Source organism: Dinoponera quadriceps, unplaced genomic scaffold (assembly GCF_001313825.1).
Source record: "Dinoponera quadriceps isolate SergipeBrazil2010 unplaced genomic scaffold, ASM131382v1 scaffold3271, whole genome shotgun sequence".
Taxonomy (NCBI): Eukaryota; Metazoa; Arthropoda; class Insecta; order Hymenoptera; family Formicidae; genus Dinoponera; species Dinoponera quadriceps.
In genome coordinates this window covers 417,988-441,040 of record NW_014557287.1, presented here as the reverse complement: position 1 = coordinate 441,040, position 23,053 = coordinate 417,988, and the positions used below count along the sequence as shown (strand labels likewise).

Here is a 23,053-nt window from a genome sequence, read left to right as displayed (position 1 = left end):
CTTCAGTAGGCTGGAAATGTAAACAGAGGCAGTTTGAACACGTAACCGCCATTACATGGCGAACATACATTTTACTCGGCACTCCCCATGGACAATGAGGCGAGATTCTCAATTTCGGCGACTGTCTCGTGATATCTTGCCACATCGAACGCGTAACTCGCTTTCGGTAACTCTCTGAAACGATAATTCGCGTGCGAGAGTCACCTTGAACGCGGCGAAACCACGAAAAATACGCGGCACAATTTTTCGAATGAACAGCACCGCGCCGCTATAGTGCCGTAACTGGCCGGCTAGTGTCGCGGTGGTTGCAAGTCTCGAAGCAGAAAGTATCGATAACACTTAAGTCGCAGAATATCGGACCTCTCATATTGGTCAAAACTCACGCAAAGAAGATTAGAGGCGATTCTGATATCTGAAATATTAAAAATTAAAACAAAGGTAATAATTATTACGCAAATATCTCTTTTCTCTTCGAATTCTTTAATATATGCTTATTTTAACTGAACTGCAGAAAGTGCATAAAAGTGTAGTAGAGTAATTAAAAAGAACAGACCTATCGAATGGTCAATAAAGTGCCAACTGCAATAAAGTGTCTAAAACGCATAACCAATCGCACTGATCAATTTAACTAATTGACAAATGCGATTGGTCAATTCCATTAAGTTAATCAGTTGATTAATAAATCTATTAGGTTAATCGGAGTTGGTGCAAGTCACTCTAAATCTCAAATAGAGTTATTGAATATAAAAGTTATTAAAAATTACTGAAAAGTCTAGTATTTCTCAAGTATTTACCAACATAAATACTAAAAGTTAGTCCTAAATCTAGTATTATGGACACAAGGCTGCGTTCAGAAACTCCATCTTGAGGACAGAACTCGAATATTTCCGAACACGCGCGAGTCTCCATCGGTGTACCTGAGTGAAATTTCCGAACGCAGCCCAAGCAAGATAAATTTAAGCAATTAACGAGTGTGTTAACGGTTAGAATAATTTGAATGAAAAACACAAAAGAATCATAAATTTTGTTCAACAGTGATGTAAAAATTACAAATTAAAGGAAATATAGAATTATACTGTGAAAATGGCTGAAGAGAATAAAAAGATTTCTTTTGGCTTTGCGAAGTCTATAAAGAAGTCGACGTTAGTGAAGCAGATGCCACAGGAGGAGAAAAAGGTGGATTATATCGATTGCGTTGATGAAAAAGCTATTAAAGTAATCGGGTAAGTTAATAAAATGCATGAATGTTTATATTCAACACACATAGTAACATAACCTATAAGTTCTATAAGTTACTTTGTAAATTAATAAGAACGTTCTTTGTTCAGAGAAGAAGAAAAAAAAGAGGAACCACTTGTTATCCCACTCTTGGGACCTAAGACTTGGCATGATAGAATTGTTAATAAAATAGATGCTGATATATTTGAATCCAAAGTAGCAAATAAGAATGATGTACAAGCTGTTAAGATCAAAGAAGAACCAAAAGAAGTATCTAATGGAGACTTAACATTAGTTAATAACAGTGTTTCAAATGTACAAATAAAAACAGAGCCACCTGGTGAAAGTAAAACCCTTACTTTAGAAGAACAGGCGGCTAAAGAAATTATAGAAGATCTCGAATCATCAGAAAAAAAGGACGATAAATTGAGCAATTTAACTTTACCTTTGGCAGAAGGACAGAATTTAAGTAATGTTGACGAAGTAAGTATTTCTGAGACTATTGATTATAATATTTGGCAAAAATATATATTGTAAATAATTCATTCACTATTATTTTTTTTTTCTTACATAGAGTACATTAGAGAATTACGAAGAAATTCCAGTAAGTGCTTTTGGTCTAGCTTTATTACGTGGAATGGGATGGGAACCTGGTAAAGGGATCGGTAAAAATGAAAAGTATGAATTTTGTTTTATATGAATTCTATGTTATATATTTATTATGTTCTTTATTCCAGCATGAGTTTTCAAATGTATTAGCTACCTTTCCACATGTTATTTTTACAGAGTCGTACAAAGTGTTATACCTAAATTACGTCCAAAAGGAATGGGACTTGGTGCAGATAAAGTAGCATTGCAGAAACAAAATGGAAAACCCCAAAAGGAAGAGGAGGAACTGCGAATAGAGAAGGGAAGTTTCATAAAAATCATTGTCGGCAAGCAATCTAATACATATGGCCAAATAGAAGGCTTTGAAGATGAAGGAAGATTAATAATAAAAATGGCTTTAGGAGGAAATACGTTCTCTGTGAACGAGGGCACTGTTCGAGTAGTGACAAGAGCAGAATATTTAAAAAATTCCAAAGTTCTAAGTTAGTAAATAAAAATTAATTTTTTCCGGGGATTTTTAAATGAATATGCTATATAAATGGAAATTTTTATATTTAAAATTTTTATGTTCTAAAATCTCTCTCTAGTAATTACTAATTTGTAAAGAAATTAGATTTGAACTAATTACGATTTATAGATTTAAAAATCTTAAAATCCGTTCAATGAAACAATTTATATTGAATACCATTTAAAAATTCCTGTATTATCTCGATTGTACAAATTGAAGTTTCGTTTTCAGTATCTGGAAATTGCTTTTAGATGCCACTAAATATGAGGAATATAAGAGCAAAGAAGGTACAAGCAAGAGGAGATCTGCATCTCTTAGCAGTGATTCTGATGTACGTGACGGGAAAAAAAGACGCAAAGAGAACGAAGATGGACATAAATTAAAGAAATCCAGCAAAAAATCAAAAAATCGACGAAGAGATATATCTGACAGTGACAGTGATAGCAAAAAAAAACATAAAAGGCGGGGAAGTTCCAGTAGTAGTGATACGCGTAGGACAAAAAAGACTAAGAAGTCCAAGAAGCACAAAGAGAAAGATAAGGAGCGAGAACGAAGAAAAGATAAAAAATCGAGATATTCTGAATTTCCTGACAAAAGAAAATCTAACAAGCGTAGAAGATCTCGATCGTCTAGTAAACGATAATATATATATAAGATATATTTTATGTTCCGGAAATATTTTATAAAATTTTATTTGTATTCATTTTTTTAATAAACTTATTTTTTCAAATACTTCTTTATATATTTCCTTTCAATTTAAATAAAAATTATTATTGTAACGACATGTATGTATTAAAGATAAAATTCTTTGTAGAAATGATCTCATTTTCATACAACAGATAATGCTTGTGGTTTTCTTACGTCATCTCGAGATAAGTGAAACTGTCTGGACATAACCTAAATATCATGCTAAGCACGAACGTCGTACAACGCGGAATAAGAACGATGTCGTGTACGTGTATTATTATTTGTTCTTTGCGACATACAAAATTTGGCACTCTTGAAACTCTCATACGACATTTAAAGGGAAAGTGAAGAATATAACTTTATTTATCAATGTGTCAACAATATCAGGTGTCTGGTGGAGTGATTATTTACTAATCATTATAATTAGATTGGTATTTAGTAAGTCAAGTTACAACCTGCGATAATCAAATTGCACTGACCATAAAAATTAACTATAATTTTAATCAATTAATTTCAATTAGATAATGTTTCATTTTTTAGATTAGATCTGTTGAATTTAGCTGCACTTTGTGCATACATAAAGTGCACACATGGGATAAATACATGTTCAAATGTTTGATGAGAGCTAGCGAGACAGAAGCAAAATTTAGAAAATAAACTATGAATTGTAGTTTTATCAATAATATGAAAAATTAATTATAAAAACAAAGTTCAATTCTTTTCTATAAGAAATCCTGAATTTTATCGGTTAAATTGTGCCAGCGCATTCTGCAAATAAAAATAAGGATTTTTTTTAAGACACTTTAGATATAAGAAATATATAAAATAACTATACAGGCTGTTTGGAAAATAAAAATTCATCTTTTTCACTTGTCTTTCATCTTTTGACAGTGATCTCGTATAGCCGTGACCGCGTATAGCAAGAGGTTAACAGCCGGTTGCATTCATGAATTAATATAACTATCGAACCTACTTTCAGCGCTGCGTTTGGCTTTGGTACAACTGGCGGTCGGTGACGACAAGGCAGCAAACGTCGCGCGAGCTGTTTCATTCATTGAACGCGCTAAGCAGGAACACGCTGACATCGTTACGCTGCCCGAATGCTTCAACTCGCCGTATGGAACATGTAATTATGTGACGAAAAGCATGCCGAACAACACAAACGTCCACCTAAGGATAATAAAAAAACGAGATAGATCGAAGGATTTACGAATAAATACGTCAATATATATATATATATATATATATATATATATATATATATATATATATATATATTCAAATAGATAAATGAATATCTTACATTATTTTTTTTATCTTCAGAAGTTCTTAGCACTTTTGTGTTGATGGTTGTGGTTTCCAATTTGGTATTCTTACGCGTAACAAATTTGAATTCGAAGTACGCGATTGGGTAATTAGGAACGGACGACGCGTCTTACGATTGGTTACGACAATTCGCTTCTTTTCACATACACCTATACTCGGTGCAACAGTTGGGAAGAAACTGTTTCTTTTCCTTCTCGTTTTTGTTCGAAAAACAATTTATTTCGGGATCTATACCGTTCTATCTGTTACGTTCTAAGTTTAGAGAGTGTAAAGAAGGATTGCTAGATCGAACGGAGCTGAATAGAGTTTCCTTTTGCTGCACTTTCCGGATCTCGTTATTTTTTACCTCGCGTAGGGTAATTCGGTGTGTGCGTGCACGTACCCACTCACCCTCTCGTAACGTTCCGTGATAACGTCGACGTGTATGAACACGTAGCCCACTTCGCGAAATACGCTGAGAATATTCCCAACGGCGAGACGAGCGCGGCTTTGTCCGAAGTGGCGAGGAGGAACAGCATTTACGTGATCGCCGGAACAATACCGGAGCGGGAGGATGACAAGTTGTACAACACTTGCACCGTATGGGCACCCGATGGAAAACTCATGGTTAAGTATAGAAAGGTAAGAATATCGGTATACAAAATTTCCCGAATGGTTGTCCTCCTATTAGACTAGGTTAGTTCTCCAATCGAATAGATTCCTTTGATTAAAAAAAAGTACTAATTTATTGTCAATAATAATAAAAATAATGTATCACCGACAGCGCATAATTAACAAAGACTAAGCTCATTTTTAAGGCAAAAAATAAATGATAGTATCGCCATTTTCGGTTAAATTTCGCAAGGATCATATATTGATAGAATTATAGTTTGAAATTTAATTGCAGGTACATATAACGTTAATTTCGAATCAATAGGAACATTAAAGAATTCTCTGCAAAAGTAGAACGAAGATCTTGTAGAGATTTCCTGCATATATGGTATAAAACGTCACCGCATACAAAATAGAACGCGCTTTATAAAGTGCTTCCTTGTTTATAGATGCATTTGTTCGACATCGACATTAAAGGAAAAATCACTTTCCGAGAGAGCGACTCGCTATCGCCCGGGAATTCCTTGACAACCTTTGAGGTAAAAGGTTGCAAAATTGGCATCGGTATTTGCTACGACATCAGGTTCGAGGAAATGGCGCGACTTTATAGAAACAGAGGTAAAATCGATATTACATACAGGGAATACTAATAAAACTTGATGCGGTATTGCTGTGAAAATAACGAGATAGAATTTCATGTATTTTAAGCATTATTGGCATTATTATGCTTTAATGTTCATTCAAGTGATTATCCTCGTATTTTGGTTGTTTTTGAAACGAGATAATAACTTGTTTCACGTTTCGATGGATATGATAAATTATCGTAATATTTTATAGAAACGTACGAGCTGTTGAACCTAGCCTCGTGATTCGCGACAGAAAATTCGAGACGGAATTCTATAGTCGAAATTTTGTATATAGATCTCTCTTGTAAATAAATCATTTTGTTTTATAGCTTTATACGTAAACTTTTTAATCATATATATGATTATTTATTAATTATATATAATTTTAATAAAATAAAATATATTAATTATAGATAATTTTTTAATCATATATATGATTTCTGTTAACATTTTTTATGTATATTTAAAATTCAGTTTTGCGCATTTTATCGCGAATTATATATCGTCGTAAGTGCGCTCCGTACTTGCCTCCTTTTTCCGTTAGTCCCAACTTACCTAGCTGTCGCGATTGAAACGAATGCTTGTACGGTAGAGCCATCGATTGATCGTCACTGTTGTAAACTGTCATTCTGAATCTCGTCTTGTGATGTCAGGCTGCCAGATGTTGATCTACCCCGGGGCATTTAATATGACCACTGGCCCGCTGCATTGGTCGTTACTGCAGCGTTCCAGAGCAAACGACAATCAATTATACGTAGCCTGCGTTTCGCCGGCACGTGGCTTACCGCCCGGGTACGTCGCTTGGGGGCATACTCAGTTAACCAACCCTTGGGGAGAAATACTCAACGAACTGGGCGACTCCGAGGACATGGTGGTAGCTGACATAGGTGAGTTTTTCTCAGAAGCTATTCTAAGATAGCGACAAATCTCTGGTATTCCAGCCGCCGAATACTTTCTGAAATTGCTGCGAAACTCATTATCGACGGATACGCTCGTACGAAATTTATCAATTTATTTTGGATTAATTGCAAAACGGTCTTTAAGAGGAGATCTTGCGTTAACAATTTCGTGTTTTAATATTTTCCAATTGATGTAATGAAAATGTCTTCGTAAAAATTCTAATTACGCGACAATTCTTACGTTCCTCGAACTATATTTGCGTCGAAATAACTGCTTATCGCAGATCTGAAAGTCGTGGATGAGGTCAGGTCACAAATTCCGACGTTCGGTCAACGTCGTACGGATCTATACGACACCGTTTGGAAGAAGGATTAGGGAGATGTAACGTGTGACAACGCTCGCGTCGTGTCATTAAGCAATTTTGCACGGCGTCGAGCTATCGGGTGCTTTAAATTTCACGCTCGGATACTCCGTCAATAAACTTCTCACGCCTACGTCACACATTACACACAGATATACACATATATACATTCTGTGGGGGCACGGGCAAACATGTTTATATGTAAGTATAATCACTGGTGGCAGAATCATGTGAATAAACTTTATTGCTCTGTAACATTCTTCGTGGTATACCAATTCTTACTTTCGCCTTATCATTATGTATCCTTATACTATCGATTAATCTACGAAAGACGTCGGGTACGACGTGGCGATCTTGTCAATCGAGGAATCAAGGGAAGATTAAAACCTTATCGTGTTTATTAATATTCTGGATGTCGTTTGAAATAGATTTTTTTAATTGTAATCTCGTAATTTTTTATGAATTCCGAACGATCGTTCTCATCATACATAAAAGGCCCCTTGATCATTAAACGATATAATTACGATCGAGAGTAATTACGTATTGTAGCAATATTAAAGCTATCGTCTAGGTATTTATTTTGAAGTAGGTTATATTATATATATATATAATATTTTCCTTTCTTTGTAAACGTTAGTTTAAAATGTAAGCTTAGAGAAATTGGTCGATTAATAAATTCAATGTTCTCTCCGCCGGGCTGGGTCGAATAGAGAGGAAAGAGGAGAAGAAAAGTACAATGGTGAGACGCGAAAGGAAAACGCGTGATCACGCATTTTCCACCAGCCGACAAGGATATCACTTCTTCTTGTCGAGATGGGATGATTAAATTCGCCAAATAAATTCGCTCCGAATCGTGACTTGAGATACCTGTCCCAAATACAGTCTCTCCAAGCTTCAAACATCTTTTCGTTCTTTTACAGGGGGAAAATATTCAGGAAACTTATGTATATTCTCGATGTAGAGAGAGAGAGAGAGAGAGAGAGAGAGAAGAAAGGATGTGTCTTAGCTCGGATACTTCGGCGCCTAATAAAATATCTCTCTGGCAAAACTTTCGGAAAGATAGAAATTACATCAGAAATTAGATCATACTCAGGTCAGGTATCTCGCATACCGAACGAGTGTATCATCTTACTTAAGCTCTAGCAACTTAATCTCAGACAGCCTCTTTTGTCGCGTTCGTTCTAACGGCTCCGGTAATGCCGTCGTCGAGTTTCGCTTGATTTTTGCACGAAATCCGCACGACACGCATATTTACAATTCAAATGCGAATCGCTCCATTATGAATCTGAGTTGAAGCCGTTTTCAAATATTTCATTTTTGCTCGAAATATTCGTCTTATGCAACAACTAATCGATAAAATTATTAATTATAACTATTATTATCCATTATTATCATCATCGTCATTATTTACGATTACGATCAATCTTAGTTTTTGACGTAAATTCTTGCCGTTTACAGAAGTGATCGTATTTGTTAAATTTAGTAAAATCGGTCTACGTATTGGTCTATATATCAATTTTTATTTCTCAAATGTTTCGGTCTTCATGCATAGCGAGAAAATAAAAGAAACCTGAGGAAGTCCGAAGGTCTATTTAAATTAAAACAATTTACATATATACGTCTCACAACCTAGGAGACGATTATTGACAAACTAAGAGATATATATATATATCGGTTTTGTAATGTCTTTCGACGTTGTCCGATCCTCACATATAATTGTGGTGCAAACTAAGATCCATTCTTTTATTCTTTTTACTTTATTCTTTTCCTACGAGAATTTTTCTAGTTGAGAGTACGTGCAAAATTCGTACAATGTTGTCTAATCGCTACCTTCGAAATTCGCAAAGCGATTAACGATCCATGGGCGGTGTGATAGCAATCAAGCGCCGTTAAAAATATATCACAGGCAAGCATACGCGCGCGCGCGAACAATGTGTACACGATACTGGAAACTCGCGAATGTTCGTAGTAACGTCGTTTTCCTAAACGAGGAATGACTTAGCACCATGTTCTTATTCACTGTTCCCCATAGTCAAACAAAGGCGAAAGCATTCGTATACGTTACACTACTATACATATGGCCCCATGACGCTCGGAATTGTCGCGCTGGTATCGGTATTAGTACCGTTTCGAATTTTCTGCATCGGGAAATCAGTCGAGAAAGCTTACTTTTCGGATCGTTTCCTATCAAAAAATAAAAAATAATATTGATTCGAAAGCAATTCAATTTTTAATTGAATTTTTACTGTGAAAAAAAATTGATATCAATATATTCATGTTGAAACGAAATCAGTAATGAAAGTTATTAACCGGTTCGAGTCCAGTTATTGTAACATCGAGTAACTATGTATTTCGCAAAACTTTAAAAGAGGGAAAGTTGTTCGCTTCAAATCGAGATGTGTTAAGTAATTACGCGAATTCAATTAGCGTAACATTGAAAAAATAAAATGAATGCGATGCGGTACATACGCGCGCCGATACCACTTTATCGGGGACGCATTGTTTTCAGTGGAATTCTCCAAACTAACTTTTATTTTTCCCCAAACACACAATAGCATATTTAAACATGAACAGATCCAATTTCCCCGACTTTTTAGTTCTTTTAATACCGAATGCAGAACGGGATGCCGGAGTAAAAATATTTGACGGGACAATTTTTATTCTACCGCGATGCGAGCGCAAAACACTTGATGGAATAGTTTTGGTCCTGACGTCCTTGAAATGGTTAACGGTTCGATATTGAAACGTTCAAGGGGTTATTGTCGAAAATATAGAGCAACGAATGAGCAGTGTAACAATTAGCAACTTGGCTGAATTCAAAAAATATATTTTTCCTCTTCCTATATCAGACACAGTAGTCAACCGCGATTTCAGCGAATGCGGAAAGGAACCCGACGCATACCGACGCATTACTCATACCGCATTAATAAAACGCGTAGTAATTGCTCCGGAAACTTAAAAAGATCGAGCATGTAGTCGCGAGATGTTCATACGAGTTTCAATTCCCAGCGGCTTAACACATGTCTGATACGCACACGTGTCGCGCGTGCTATGGTGGCACACTTATAAATATCACATTTTACACACATGTACCTGTAATATCGTCGACAAATTCTTGCGAAGCTAAGTAGAATTGCGAAATGAATCGAGAATTGAAATACGATATTAAATCGTACAACGTGTTGCTTCCGCATTTAAACAAATGCGCCGAATAAATCGGAGCATATTTTACGGGAACCTCCCCGTCCATTTCTCAGCTTTATCGCAAATTTATTTAACTGTATTACGCGCGCGCACCACACTGTCGTTTTTACAAAACGACAAAACACAATTAATGGCCGTAGAGTAATTATATGTTCACCGGGCTAAAGCAAGATTTTCTCGTTGCGAGGAAAAGAGAGAAAGAGCCATTCGATTTATGGTTTGAAACACGCTCGGAAACGAATAGGCGCGGATAACGATCAAACAAATGTACATACCGCGGTGCTTGCGTAGCTTGAAAATTTTAAATAGAAGCGGAACGCGTTGTTACGGTGCCGCTGTAGGAAATGCAATACACGACGGTGACGAGTAACAGGAGTAACAGGAGAAATTCGTGACACGGAAAGCCTTTAAATATAAGACCCACGTTCGTATCGACTCCCACCCGCGGCCGATCACCGAATTATTTCGGCTATTAAACTCTTCGCGTTAATAATTTAAGCCTTCGCTCATCGATCCAATTAGTCGCGCGATATCGCCGAAACGACCGCAATCACAATTAATCGATTCGTTATTGCGTGATATAATCTGGGTGTTTACGGCAATTATTGTTGCTTTGAAATGTCATACGAGCGATAGACTAATTAATGCGTGAACTGATAATTGGAACGCGAATAAATAATCAAATGTTCCGTAATCTGATAGCAAATAAGGGAGAGTACGCTTTATCTCGTGTGTTCCTACGAAACGTCGCCTATTTTCTACTTGCGAATTAAGCAGTGACTTTTATTTGTTCCCACCAAACGTGTTTCGAAATAAAAGAAGAAAAACAAAGATATTAAACGCGTGTGAGATAGAAATTTTGAGAAAAGAATAATAAAAAAATGCATAAGAATTCAACGATGACAAGCTTGTTAGCGGCTATTTTTCTATCTGTCTTTCGTGCGTATCTCTTTAAGATCCGAGCAGTATTCGTGATTGATACGTGTGCAATAGAAATACAGAAAAAATAGAATATAGGAAAATGTACAACAATCAGCTGATAAATTCTAATTTCACATATCAACATTGCTCTTTGCGCGCAATAAATAACGAGGAATAATCCGGCATGTTAACTTTTTACAGGACTGATTAATCCATCGTCACTTAAAATCAAATATGTATATAACATAAAGATACGTTAAAAGTTGCTAAAATGTATTGCAATCCTCTTAATAACAAATAAATTATAAAGTTAAAACTTTATTCTCTCTTGACTCGCTCTGTAAAGAGTTAACGCGTTTCGCCGTTAACAATTTAGCGCGAGCGCAATTGACGCGTCGCCGCATGTACATACACGCAAGATTATGTAAATTGGTTCCACGCGACTGCAAACCTTCTCTATTAAAGCTCTGTTTGTAAATAGCAACATACATATCTCCCTACCATTTCGTGCCCGCTCCCGCATATCGCCGTGCTCGATAAGCGCTCGTTAAGATAAAGCTCTGAAATCGCCTCTCACATTGTGCCAGTCGAAGTTCCACTTCGAATCGGACCTACCCCTATGTTTGTCCCTCAGCTTCTTGGACGTTTAACCCTTCCGGAGTTTAATCCGGGAATGTTCGCGTCACGAGAGAGAACACACCGAACAGTTTAAATTGAGATAACAAATACACGAAGCGCCGAGATCGATTAAACCGAAGTCACGGGGACTAAATTTTAGAGAGAAAAGCGGACAGGGAATTCGCGAGAGAAAGAAATTTTACGACAGCGCGAGGTATGATTGTACAAATGATAGATCTTTTGGATGAGACTCGCGCTAACTTTTTCCTTGCGATATGCCGCATGCGCTAAAAATCTCCCCGTTGTATTTCTCTATGCCCGGGAAATAATTACAGAAATGTGAAACTCCTCCCACGTCGTTATTACGAAGCGTGAATTAACATTGTCAAACGACATCGCCTAATTTACTTCTTCTCATGTGCTTCTTGACGTGTCGAGAAAATATTAAGAAGTTTCGCAAATGACATTGCGACTTTCGTTTACACATTTACCCTCAATACATATTGCATTACTATGTAACGCATATTCATGCGAACGCGGTTAATTTAGAAGTATTACATTACATTGACTTAATTCCGTTGTGTGAAATTGTGTGAAAATGTCGAGCGTGTTCCCAACGTATCATGTAACTTGCGTCCCCCAATAGACACGCGCGTTTGTACAAAGCTTCGCAATTGGAAATAAAAAATACACGGGACTGCGAGAGGATATTTCGCGAAGTCACTGCATTTCGAGAAAATAACTTGCTGCTGGAACACGAAATTCGTGATACGAACATTCGTGGGTTAAATGTTTATCCGATGACACGGTATTATGCCTCCCACCAGCTTGACGGAAAATGCGACGAGTGCGGCGATATATCTCTTTACTTTTTTTTTTTCATGCTATCTATGTTCTTGTTATGAGAATGATATGTTGATTTGCAGAGGTTCCCAAACCGGCGGCGCGATGAAACTTTAAGGCTCGACAATGAGATGTTCTTGCTGGAAAATTCTTTGACGCGTTCTCTCTCTCTCTCCCTTCCTCTCTTTCACATACGCGCATACATTCACTCTCCAATATATAACAAATATAGGAGTTTATACAAAGTTACTTTTGAAAAGTTTACACAGAATGTTCCAGACTGCCGAGTTATTTTTATCTACGGATTCTTCAGAGTTGATCTTGCCTTAAGAAAAATGGTCGAAGCGCTTCGGAAATTAAACTTTGAAATTTTCTTTAAAGCACGCGTTCTTAAATGAACGATATATTATCGTTCTTCCTTTTCAATTTCAAGACAATCTCATACAAGCAATACTTTACCTCACCTATTTTTAATATAACTAGTAGTAATATACTAGAAAATTTTACGATTGTAAAATAACGTAGAATTTTCAGTAAACAAATAACCTTCCTTGATATTGCTCGAAAATTCCGCAGACGAGAGATACTTCGATAGGCATGAGACAACCTGTATAATCTCTTCCTTAATTACGGACTGGAATCTTCCTCTGATAATAGAATCTCTCGTAAATATTTAAGTAGACGCGAAAAAATTTGGGAATCCCTGTGTTAAAGCGAAATGTACAGGCCGTTAGGCAAATGGATGGATTTCTTGAGACGTCTTTACACCGCGCGATTTTTCAGTAATATCATCCGAGATTGATTCGCATCAAAATCGTGATTCATTCGTAGCTTTACATCATGTCGTATCTTCGCCGTTATAAATGTAACGTCATAACATTACATCGCGTTCTCGTTACGTTTTACGATACAACGCATTTTCCGGCGCACGGCGAGGGACCGATTTTACAGCGAGTATCGCGAGAGATATTTTAACGAAATCGCGTTGTGCAAACGGGCCATTACTTGACGAAGTAACCCCGACGTGATCCACTTTTCGTCGCGAACCGCTTTTTCCTCATACGCATGTGCGGGGTAACATATAAGCACTCGACGATTACCGGAAAAAACATCGAAAGTACCAAAGATCGCGAAGCTAACGAGAACAAAGTCGAGACGTCGGATTGATAGATATTACCTCGTTTGATTATCATCACAGACGCATGACGGGAGGCGCCCTTTAAAAAGGTGTTCGTTCACCGGCGAGCCCGGCAGAGCAAAGCGAACGAACGAACGGCAAATTACGATTTTTCAACTAGAGATTGAAACGAATCTCGTTAACAAAAGGATATCACACACATGCACACACATACGACGGAGCTTTCCGGCGCTAGTGGCGAAGGACTCGCCCCCGCGCACTAATCTCAGCCTGACACGTTCGTTATCACATCGTTTATTGACAATGGAAAAATAAAAATTTCTGCCGACACAATCACTCTCACACTCCATTCACACACACACACACGAAACGCGCGCGAAATGTGCCGCGCGAGGTCTCGATCGGTTTTTCAGTCTACAATTGTCTGTCCAGCGTGAGTATTATCAAGAACGAGGATCTTGAGGAACATGCCCCGAACTCTATCACCAGTTCACGATGCACCGCCGATTACGATAGTCCCCGAAAATTGGTAGCGGTTAAGTCGAGAGTCGATCGGAGTCAATTTACGCGATAACATTCGATCGCGTTCGCCGGCTACGAACAGTGCAATTTACTCCGAAACGCGACCGAGTGTGGCACGCCTTCTGACAGTGGCTGACATCTGAGTATATTCGAATTAGGCCAGAAGAGCCTCCGGCGTGTCATTCCTCGACGTTTGGTTGTGAGCGCACGGTTTAAAAAACCCGACGTCGAATCCGCGTGGCGTCTGATGAGTGTTATCGTGCCGGATTTGACGAGAAGGAGGATGCGAGAAAATGCGCGCTTCGAAAGGAAGCGGATAAAATTCCGGAAATAAAAAGCTCTCCCGCTCGCACGTTTGCCCGAAATCCGACGCAAGGTCTGACGATTTTTAAATTTCCCTCGGGAAAATCGCGAAGACGTATGGACCCTCGCACTCTTTCCCCCTCAATTAATGCGCTCGCGCGAGATAATGCGACGGGATGATAATTAAACGACGGAATATCCAAAGTAAAATATTTACATTACGTTTAATGTGTATTGCATTTAGGGGAGATAAAATATTATTTTTTCTCTCATATTTTTCCGAATTAAAGACGATGTTATTCGTTTTTTCTCCGATGATCTTTCGCGAAAATCGCTCGATCGTTTCTCGACTCGATCGCGGTGGATTTGGGGAACACTGGTTTTCGCTTCACTCAGCTTGCGTCTTTCCAAAAGGACGATCTAATTGCGATAGGTGACGGACGTGACATTCGCCGAAACAACGTGTATTCGCGGCGTGAGCCAAACCTGCCTGTAGAATTCCTCGTGCACAATTTTCTCGTCGTCGTTGTCTTCCTCGTCGGATCGCTAATATCGTTAACGAGCGAATTCCTTCGACGAGCGTGAGGCCTGCGGCGACGATGATCGCGGGACCCGTCCGGTCGTAACTAGGGCACCATCAGCAGCACGACCAGGCCGAATAGACAGAGAACACTCCGATGCTGGACCCCCGACGATCCCATCGCCGCGTCGTATATGTACGGGCCGCTCTCATTGTTCGTATCGTCCAGGCACTCGAACTCGCAGCAGCGCTCACCCACGCGGAACTTTTTGCATTTCTGCAAAAGAATCGCGGAGTACAATGTGAAACAACTTCGATCCCGAGGAGAGGACAAAATTCCTCGATACTTTAGACACTTTTCAGCTTCGATGGATATTCGATGCTGAGATACCGAAGTCACAGTGCACGTATTTCTGTATCTATCTCGGGAGAAAAAGGGTCGAATGTTCTTTTGTGAATATTTAGTGTTCTTAAATATTCATAAAAACGAACATTGACTTTTATTGGATATTGTTAAACATTGTAAAATATTTCTGCCGTGTTTCGCGCACTGACGCTACTCAAAGAGCTACAATCTGACGTTACTCGTTTACGTGTGACAGAATAAGGACTCGTTATTCCGACGCGAGGTTCTAAAGGAGCCCCGTAAAATTTTGCATCTCATCGGGCACGAAACGCAAAATGCGCGTAAAAGCTTTCTCCGTGAAGTCGCAGCCGATGAAGCCTGCCTTGATTTCGCGCGCGAATAGCCACTTAATTTCGTTCGTGGCGTAATGAATTTCCTTTGCCGCCAATTATCATTAACCCGTTCGACGCGCCGTTATTGAATCGCCTTTTCTTTTAGCCTGACTACCATCGCTTTTTTTTTTTACTCCGATCTCTTTTATGTCCAATTACGACACGTGGCACGCGAAATTGCGCGTATCTGTCATCATGTGACGACAATTAAAACGATCGCTTGCGTATAAATCGGCGAGCCAGCCGAGCTTCATTATTCATACATGACACACCTTTTTTATTTCATCGAGCTCGTTACATTAAATCTATTTCTTTCTTCAGAAAGAGAGAGAGAAGGAATTAATATTATGACGTGGAATATAAGGCACGAAATTAAGCGTTAATATCAAAACCACTCTGCGTAATGCTGCACGCGAACTTGAATACTCTCCTCCGACATTTCCGCATTTTGCATAACGCGAAATAGAAGTAATTCATCGGGCGTGCATCTGCCGACGAATTCGCGAGGGACGATTAACAGAGAACGATCGCATTTACGTGGAAAAGACCCGTCGTTATTAAGGACGAACAACTAATTTAAGACTGGCCTGCGCTGACGGGTCGGATATTAAAAGCTTTTCGTCGTTTACGGTAATTACGACTACTTGCTCGCCGTTGCGAGTTGTAAACCTTTACGATTTTCGTGAATTTCAAATCATGTGAGAACTAATCTGCAATATTACGTTCTAATATAGGCGCATCGATCTATTTATTATTTATAATTTTCGAAAATTTTGCGCAACATATGTAGAAGATCAGACACACACACACACACACACATGTGAAGGATCGTTGAATGCAGGAGAATTGAAAATAGCATAACGCCTAAGGGCCGTCGACAACTACAAGTGTAAACGTGCCATTGCCTTCGGCGTTGCGAACTATTCAATGTTTATCCTAAAGACCGCGCACTTACGCATACATATACGGCACGAATGTACAAAAGTAAACGTGTATACATTTACGAACTGCCGCCGATCTAATAAGTGGACCAGGTTAGAATGTCGTGCCGGGTTCGCGTACGGCGTGAAATGTCACGCACGCAATCGCACGCGGGCGCGCCCGGGCGCAACGAGAGCTCGGTCCCCCACGTAAGCGCGACGAACGATATTGTAATTGCACAGGGGGATTAGCATAAAACTCGTCGCGTGCAAATCGCGGCCCTACTGCCCTACATAACGCGGGATCACCAGCCGAGGTTTTATTTTTGCGCCACGTCGCGTTCCGCAGAAAGGGGGGAAAAACGAAACGATGCGTAGATAGTATAATGATTTTCTCGCGACGAGTTAATTAAAGTTACGTGCACATATGCGCGTACATATGCGTACGAGAAAAATGCACATTCTGTCGCGCTACCCGGAATATCCGACGATTCAATACGAACGTGGGTTTTGATGCCACGTGAGAAATCCAGCACTCGTGAAAAAAATCTCGTTATCGAACTCTCCTGCACTTGTAAGGTCACACCGGGGGGGGAGATTTAATAACGCGATTATTAACTGTCTCGTGGAGTAATCGCATTAGCGCCTAATTACACAAAAGATACTCCTCTGCTTCTCTCGCGTCTGGAGATGTAGTTGAATAAAGAAAATTCTTATGCGCGAATGTGCAGCTGAGTAAGCGTTAATTGAAATGCATTTACATCTACGAAGCGCTCGGTCTTTAAAATATCGTCTGCTCGATGACCGTACGTGCGCAAATTGTGATCACAAAACGTCTTAACCATGATAAATACGAATCCTTAAAATTGCGAAAAAAAAATATGATTCGTTGAACATCGAGAACGATATTAAGTAAACGGAAAAAACATTTTTGTTGACATGGCCAATTTTTCAGTACACACGAACAGCGAAAGGATTTGTTACACGGGAAAAAGTATTGTATTGTTGTAACAAAACATTTAGTTGGCATAACTAAATCATTTTGCTGTCCATATATCTAACGAATAACAATTAATACTCTTAAGTCTTTCTGCTATCCGTTTAGTAATTGAGAAATTTTCTGTGCCAGCAAAATATTTATCTTCCATGTATTATTGCGAAAATCTGCTTCTTTCACCAGGATGTATTTGATATTCTTGGCGAGGAAATTTTTGCCGAGCACACGAGAAAGAACGTATGTTAAAAGAGAAAAAAGACCGAATTATTTTCGCAAAAGTCGCATTTTCGCGAATTGAAAGGTATTAAATGTTGGGCTGTATTACGCTCGCACAATACCTGTTAAGGATGTTAATATCTGTCAACGCTGCAGCGTATCTAGGTATCGGTGTAATATGTTTCCAGCGGTCGTGTTAAGGTTTCCACTTGCGAACTATGCAAAGTCGATCGTGCGCTTATTAGCGACATGGAGATCATCAAGTACGTAATGCACGAACGCGGAACTTTGCGCTACTTTGGCGGCGCGTGTGTGCGACATCGATTTTAATCGGCGATGCGAGAATAGAAGGAATATAATTAAAACGCAGTTGGAGCGACGAGTGTGCGAGTGGTCGCCGAGGAGACGCAGTTTACTTCGCGAGATCGCGCCGAAAAGCAAGGTCAAACGACTTTCCTTTCCTTTTTTTTTTTTACTTTGCTTTCCGTCGACAAACGGCGTTCGCCCCGTCGCGCAGAATGAAAATTTTCACTGAGCTCTCGCCGGTAATTAAAAAATACGAGGAAAAGCGAATAGTACGAATGAATGTTAAAACCGTAACGGAGAAGCCGCAAGGTTCCGGAGAGGAAAAGCGCTCGTGAACTTAATTCCCGACGAACGACGACGGCCACAACGTCAACATTTCCTAATAACAAACGACGCGTGGTGGGAAATCGTGAAGCTGGCGAAATTCTCGCAAAGCGTGTGAAAGGAGATACGCGGTCCGTGGATTTAATTTTCTCGAGCATACGAAATGCGCCGAAACTCCCGCCAATCTTCCTTCCAATCGCGGTTGCACCGCGGTTGCATCCGAATCGCTCGACAAATTACCGCACATCGAATTTGCATAATTCGCGAAACGTTTAGAAATACGTACGCCGCGATATTCTCAGGAGAGAACACACACACATGAACACCCAGCAAGAGTCGTGAGAGTTGCATCCGCGTAAAAGAACGAAATTTTTCAACTGGTCGACTCCCGACTGAATTTCTCATGAAAAGTGGATATAATTCTTCACTTTTCTTCTTCCCTTCCGTGATGAGATTTGATATTATCTCGTAAGACATCCCGTACATAATCCTCCTCGGGGAGGATGCCGCGATTTAATCTTCCTCGGATCTTTTAAAAAGCGGAAGACGGAAGCGTACGTTGCGGCTCCTCGCTACGCCGCCCAACTACCTACCACAGTGTCGGTATTAGCACCTCGTTGTAGAACGCGAGGATCGCGCCTCTAAAGTTAAATATATATTTTTACAGAGTAGGAATATAATCCGCGCAATGTTACCGCGCGATGTTGTATCGAAGAGTTACTTTTTATGGTTGCACACGCACGGCGGTCGCACGTGTCCTTGCATCGGCGAGCGGATTATCGATTCGAGTGCCGGAAGAATCGAGCGGAATTTCGCATTAGTTGATTACACCGTCGCGCACCGGAGTATCGGCGCTTCGAGGAGAGAGGAAAAGCGAGCCGGTCGTTTCTCCTTCGCGAGACTTTCAAAAAGACAACGGGGCGACGCGTTGGGGGATGAAGCGCTTTTTATTACGACACGGCTAATATTTGCGTATTAAAGTTCAGGCGGACGAGCCGTTGGGGGTTACTTTTGCGAGACGCAAAAGTAACCCCCGACGACGCCGTACGACGGGATCGATGCTACGACAACAGATCAACAACGGCAACGTCGTCGTGACGTTTCCGCTTCTTTTGCGCCAGCAAAGTCCCGCGCACGCTACAGGCAGAAACGAAGTCGTTATTTCGAAGCGATTTAATGCACGTCTCTGTCTCTTTGTCCGCCCTGCCCACGCCGCCGGTTACGATCTTCCTCCGCACGCGAGCGCGAAGCGGAAATTCGCACGTTCGCCGGCGCGCGAATATCGTCGTAATTGGCCCGGTGCCGCACGCCGCTGCAAAATATTCTCGCCAATATTAATCTCGGCCGCGCTCGCAATCAACTCGAGATACGCTCGTTAAATCGGCTCGTTAAAATCGGTTTCGCGCCCTCGCCCGCCGCTGTCACTGCCGCAGTAATAGAGAGCGCCGTGCTGAAACGCGGGATGCGTTGGAACATTCGACTCTTTTCTTTTTTTTTTTTTTTTTTTTTTTTTTTTTTTTTCTTTTTTTTACCGGTTAAAATACTTTCCATATATGCAACGATCATTCCGGTCGGACGAAAAGTTTCCGAAAGGTTGAATTATATATGCATTTGATGTGACTTGCAAGCGCGTGCCCGACCTTTCGGGTTTGAACGCGCGAGCAAGATAAGTCTATCGCTTATTTTTGCTTTACCCTTAAAAACAATTGAAGTATATGTAGTAGTATATACGAAAACATACGGATCTTATTGTCAATAAATTTTAATAAATTTTATATGTTATAAATATCGCATCTTGTAGTCGATAGATTGATTTAATACATCCGATATACTTTCAAAAAATTTGCATTTTTTCCATCAAAGTCTAGTAAAGCCCTTTTGTATGGCGGTATGTTTCCGATTAACGACGAAATTATGCCATATGAATTAGCAATAAAAATAATTTTCTCGTTACTTTCGAAGTGGATTCTACCTTAATCAATTTTTACTATAAGGCTTGGTAAAAATATCAAGGCCAGGAGAAAAAAATATCGAGATGAAAATTAAAAAGTCGTTCTTATATAATGACGACGTTTCGCGATCAATTTCGTTTCTCACACAATTGCCCGTGATCTCATCCCTTGCGCGAATTCCTCGACTCTCGTTTCTCTTCGTGCGAAACGGTAACCACTGATCCCAGAATGATAAGGAGGAAAAGAACGAAATCTCTGTACTCAGGAGGAGCGTGCATCTCGACTTGCGCACATCACGTATATTATCGCAGTGCGGAAAAGACACCCAGTTGTATTCGCCTGGATAAACGCGCCGCGGCCGTCCTCATCATTCGCCATTCGTTAACCTATTATTCGGAAAATATCGGTATCACTATCTTGCCTATTGTCCGGACAGACGTCTGTTAGAATGACATATGACGTCGTGCACGTGATAAAATAGGAACGCCATTTAGAAACGTGCGATGTCGAAATAACGTATCACATATCGTTCGCTCGATATTCGATTCCCTTTTTTCACTCCCGGTCTTTTGTATAAAATCGTATGGGTTCGTCATACGAGATATCACGTAACTCGTCCTGATTTTAAAGCCAGATTCCCCGAAGAATTCGCGATCGATTTCCGCTTATCGAAAATGTCGAAAAAGATGTCATCGTATATCACAATTTTTCCAATTTTCGGCGTTGCCTATATCACTTTGTAAGTCTAAACCTTGAATTAAGATGATTAACGAGAAACACGATCGATCTCAACTCCGCTTTGATGTTTATTATTTTAGTCAGGGCTTCGTTCGTTCGTTTTGTAGGGAAAGCGCAACGAAATCTGTTACCATTGAAAATTTATAAGTATTTCATCGATGTGTACCGCGCGCTCGAACGTTACACATGCGTTCGGCGAGCTTGAATTTCAATAATATGGAATTTTGTAAGCCGACTTGATAATCTCACGTGTAAAATGATATTAGGTACATGTCGTTCTCTATTATAAGGTCTATTAAAAAAAGATGCTCTTTATGGGTATACCAGAAATGTATCGCATCGCGCTGGTGCAACAGCGAAATAGGAGACTTGCACGCATCGATTTCGCATAAAGTTTTCTGAAACTGTGCGTATTATCGACGAGATTAACGTTCAATCGTATCCCCTTACAGATGCAGGAAAACTTCGACAAGATATAATTACTTCTTTACAAAAATTCAGTAGAAGCGAAAATCAAGTTTGTATTTGAAGGGAACCCAATCTCGAAATACGTTTTGATTAATTTGAAATAAAATTTTACGGTTTAAAGCACCTATGTTTTTATTTGACTCTGAAGTTAGAAAAGGGAGTTAAATTCATCTCTTTAGAAAAGGCGTTTATCAGCAGAACGATGATAATTTGAGGATAAGGCAGTTTAATTGGACGTAAAACAGACGTGAAAACTAGAATCTCGAAGGTTCGGATGAACCGCTAGTTTCTACTTGAATAAAAGATATCACCCTTCTCAGCGTATATATCCATGCAAAGCCCAACAAAGCCCAGAAAGACGTTAAAGAGGGTCGAGTCGGTAGCCGCGGATATGGAGTCGCGATCTCGTATGATACTCACATACGGTGGTGTACAGTAGATGGCTTGACACCACATCGGCTCGGAATGGTAACAGACGCAGAGACTGCAGACCGCAGGTCCCGGCACATAGAGGAGGCCGTGTCTGACAGTGCCGCCCTGAAAGTCCGTGCAATTCTCTTCCAGAGCGCCTGAAACAATTTCCCATGTCGCTGATCGAAATTGGTAGCGATGTAGTAACCCGGTTTCTCCGCGACCATACGACACACACACTTACATGTATACACATATGCATTCACAACAAACCTTTACCATGTAGCATGTATACATATATACTTATATATACACACACACACGCACGCACGCACGCACGTATTCATGCACACGTACACACTGTGACTCTATTTGACGATCGAGACTGTCAATAATTCAGACCAACATCTCATTAAATCTGCTCCCTTGAGTGTCGCTTACAGAACTTTCCAACGCTCAAGCAGTTGTTAACCTTCACGTTCTTTTAAAGGGGTTTACTTAATAGGCTTAGTTAAAGAAGACTCTCTTTCTCTCTCTCTCTCTCTCTATCCCTCTCTCTCCGGCACGGTTACATCATTGAGAAACCAATGGCGCGACAAGGGTATAAAGATGGATTAGAAATTAATGCTCGAAAAAGGTTTATAAATAGAAGAGCCGAGAACGTTATAGAAATTTAATCCGTACGACGCACACACACACACACACACATACAAACGTGTCCAAAGGACACCACTGGAAACGCGCTTTGAAGGGACGTCCCCAATTTCTCGCTCTTCTCGGCTGATTTTACCCCTCGATGAGCACACGATCCAACCCTCCGCGCTCTAAGCGACGATATCGCGCACCGATATTTTAAATTGGCTTATTTATGTGATTTTCGCGTCACGCCTCACCTGTTCTCGCCGGGAGGGATAAAAGGGTGGACAGGTAGAACGTCCACGCGAGTGTCTTGATGGAGGGCCTCTTCATGGTCCACGATGGTTACTCCAGAAAAAAAGTGGAACGTGCCGCTCTCGTATCGACAGGTAGCCTCTCTTCGGAATGGTTATAGAACGGCTATTCCAGCAACCTCCGTTCGTGCACTGGCG

At 40.0% G+C, this 23,053-nt stretch overlaps 2 protein-coding genes across 3 annotated transcripts; one reads left to right on the top strand and one right to left on the bottom strand.

Moving 5' to 3' along the window:
- Window positions 1-928: 928 nt before the first annotated feature.
- Window positions 929-7,820, top strand: LOC106748918 (omega-amidase NIT2). Of its 2 annotated transcripts, XM_014627851.1 has the most exons (9): window positions 929-1,223; window positions 1,329-1,701; window positions 1,793-1,896; window positions 2,005-2,309; window positions 4,002-4,148; window positions 4,785-4,969; window positions 5,389-5,557; window positions 6,219-6,452; window positions 6,749-7,820. In XM_014627851.1, exons 1-9 carry the CDS (start codon window positions 1,084-1,086, stop codon window positions 6,838-6,840), a joined length of 1,749 nt encoding a protein of 582 aa, XP_014483337.1. In that variant the 5' UTR covers window positions 929-1,083; the 3' UTR covers window positions 6,841-7,820. The 2 variants fall into 2 exon arrangements, with proteins under 2 accessions (XP_014483337.1, XP_014483336.1); XM_014627850.1 differs by lacking the exons at window positions 929-1,223; window positions 1,329-1,701; window positions 1,793-1,896; window positions 2,005-2,309 and adding an exon at window positions 3,185-3,287.
- On the bottom strand, window positions 7,053-22,951 carry LOC106748920. The gene is made up of 3 exons (XM_014627853.1): window positions 22,859-22,951; window positions 21,975-22,123; window positions 7,053-15,172 (listed from the first exon to the last, which is right to left on the bottom strand). The coding sequence occupies exons 1-3, from the start codon at window positions 22,932-22,934 to the stop codon at window positions 15,002-15,004; spliced, it is 396 nt and encodes a 131-aa protein (XP_014483339.1). The 5' UTR covers window positions 22,935-22,951; the 3' UTR covers window positions 7,053-15,001.
- Between the last annotated feature and the right edge of the window lie 102 nt (window positions 22,952-23,053).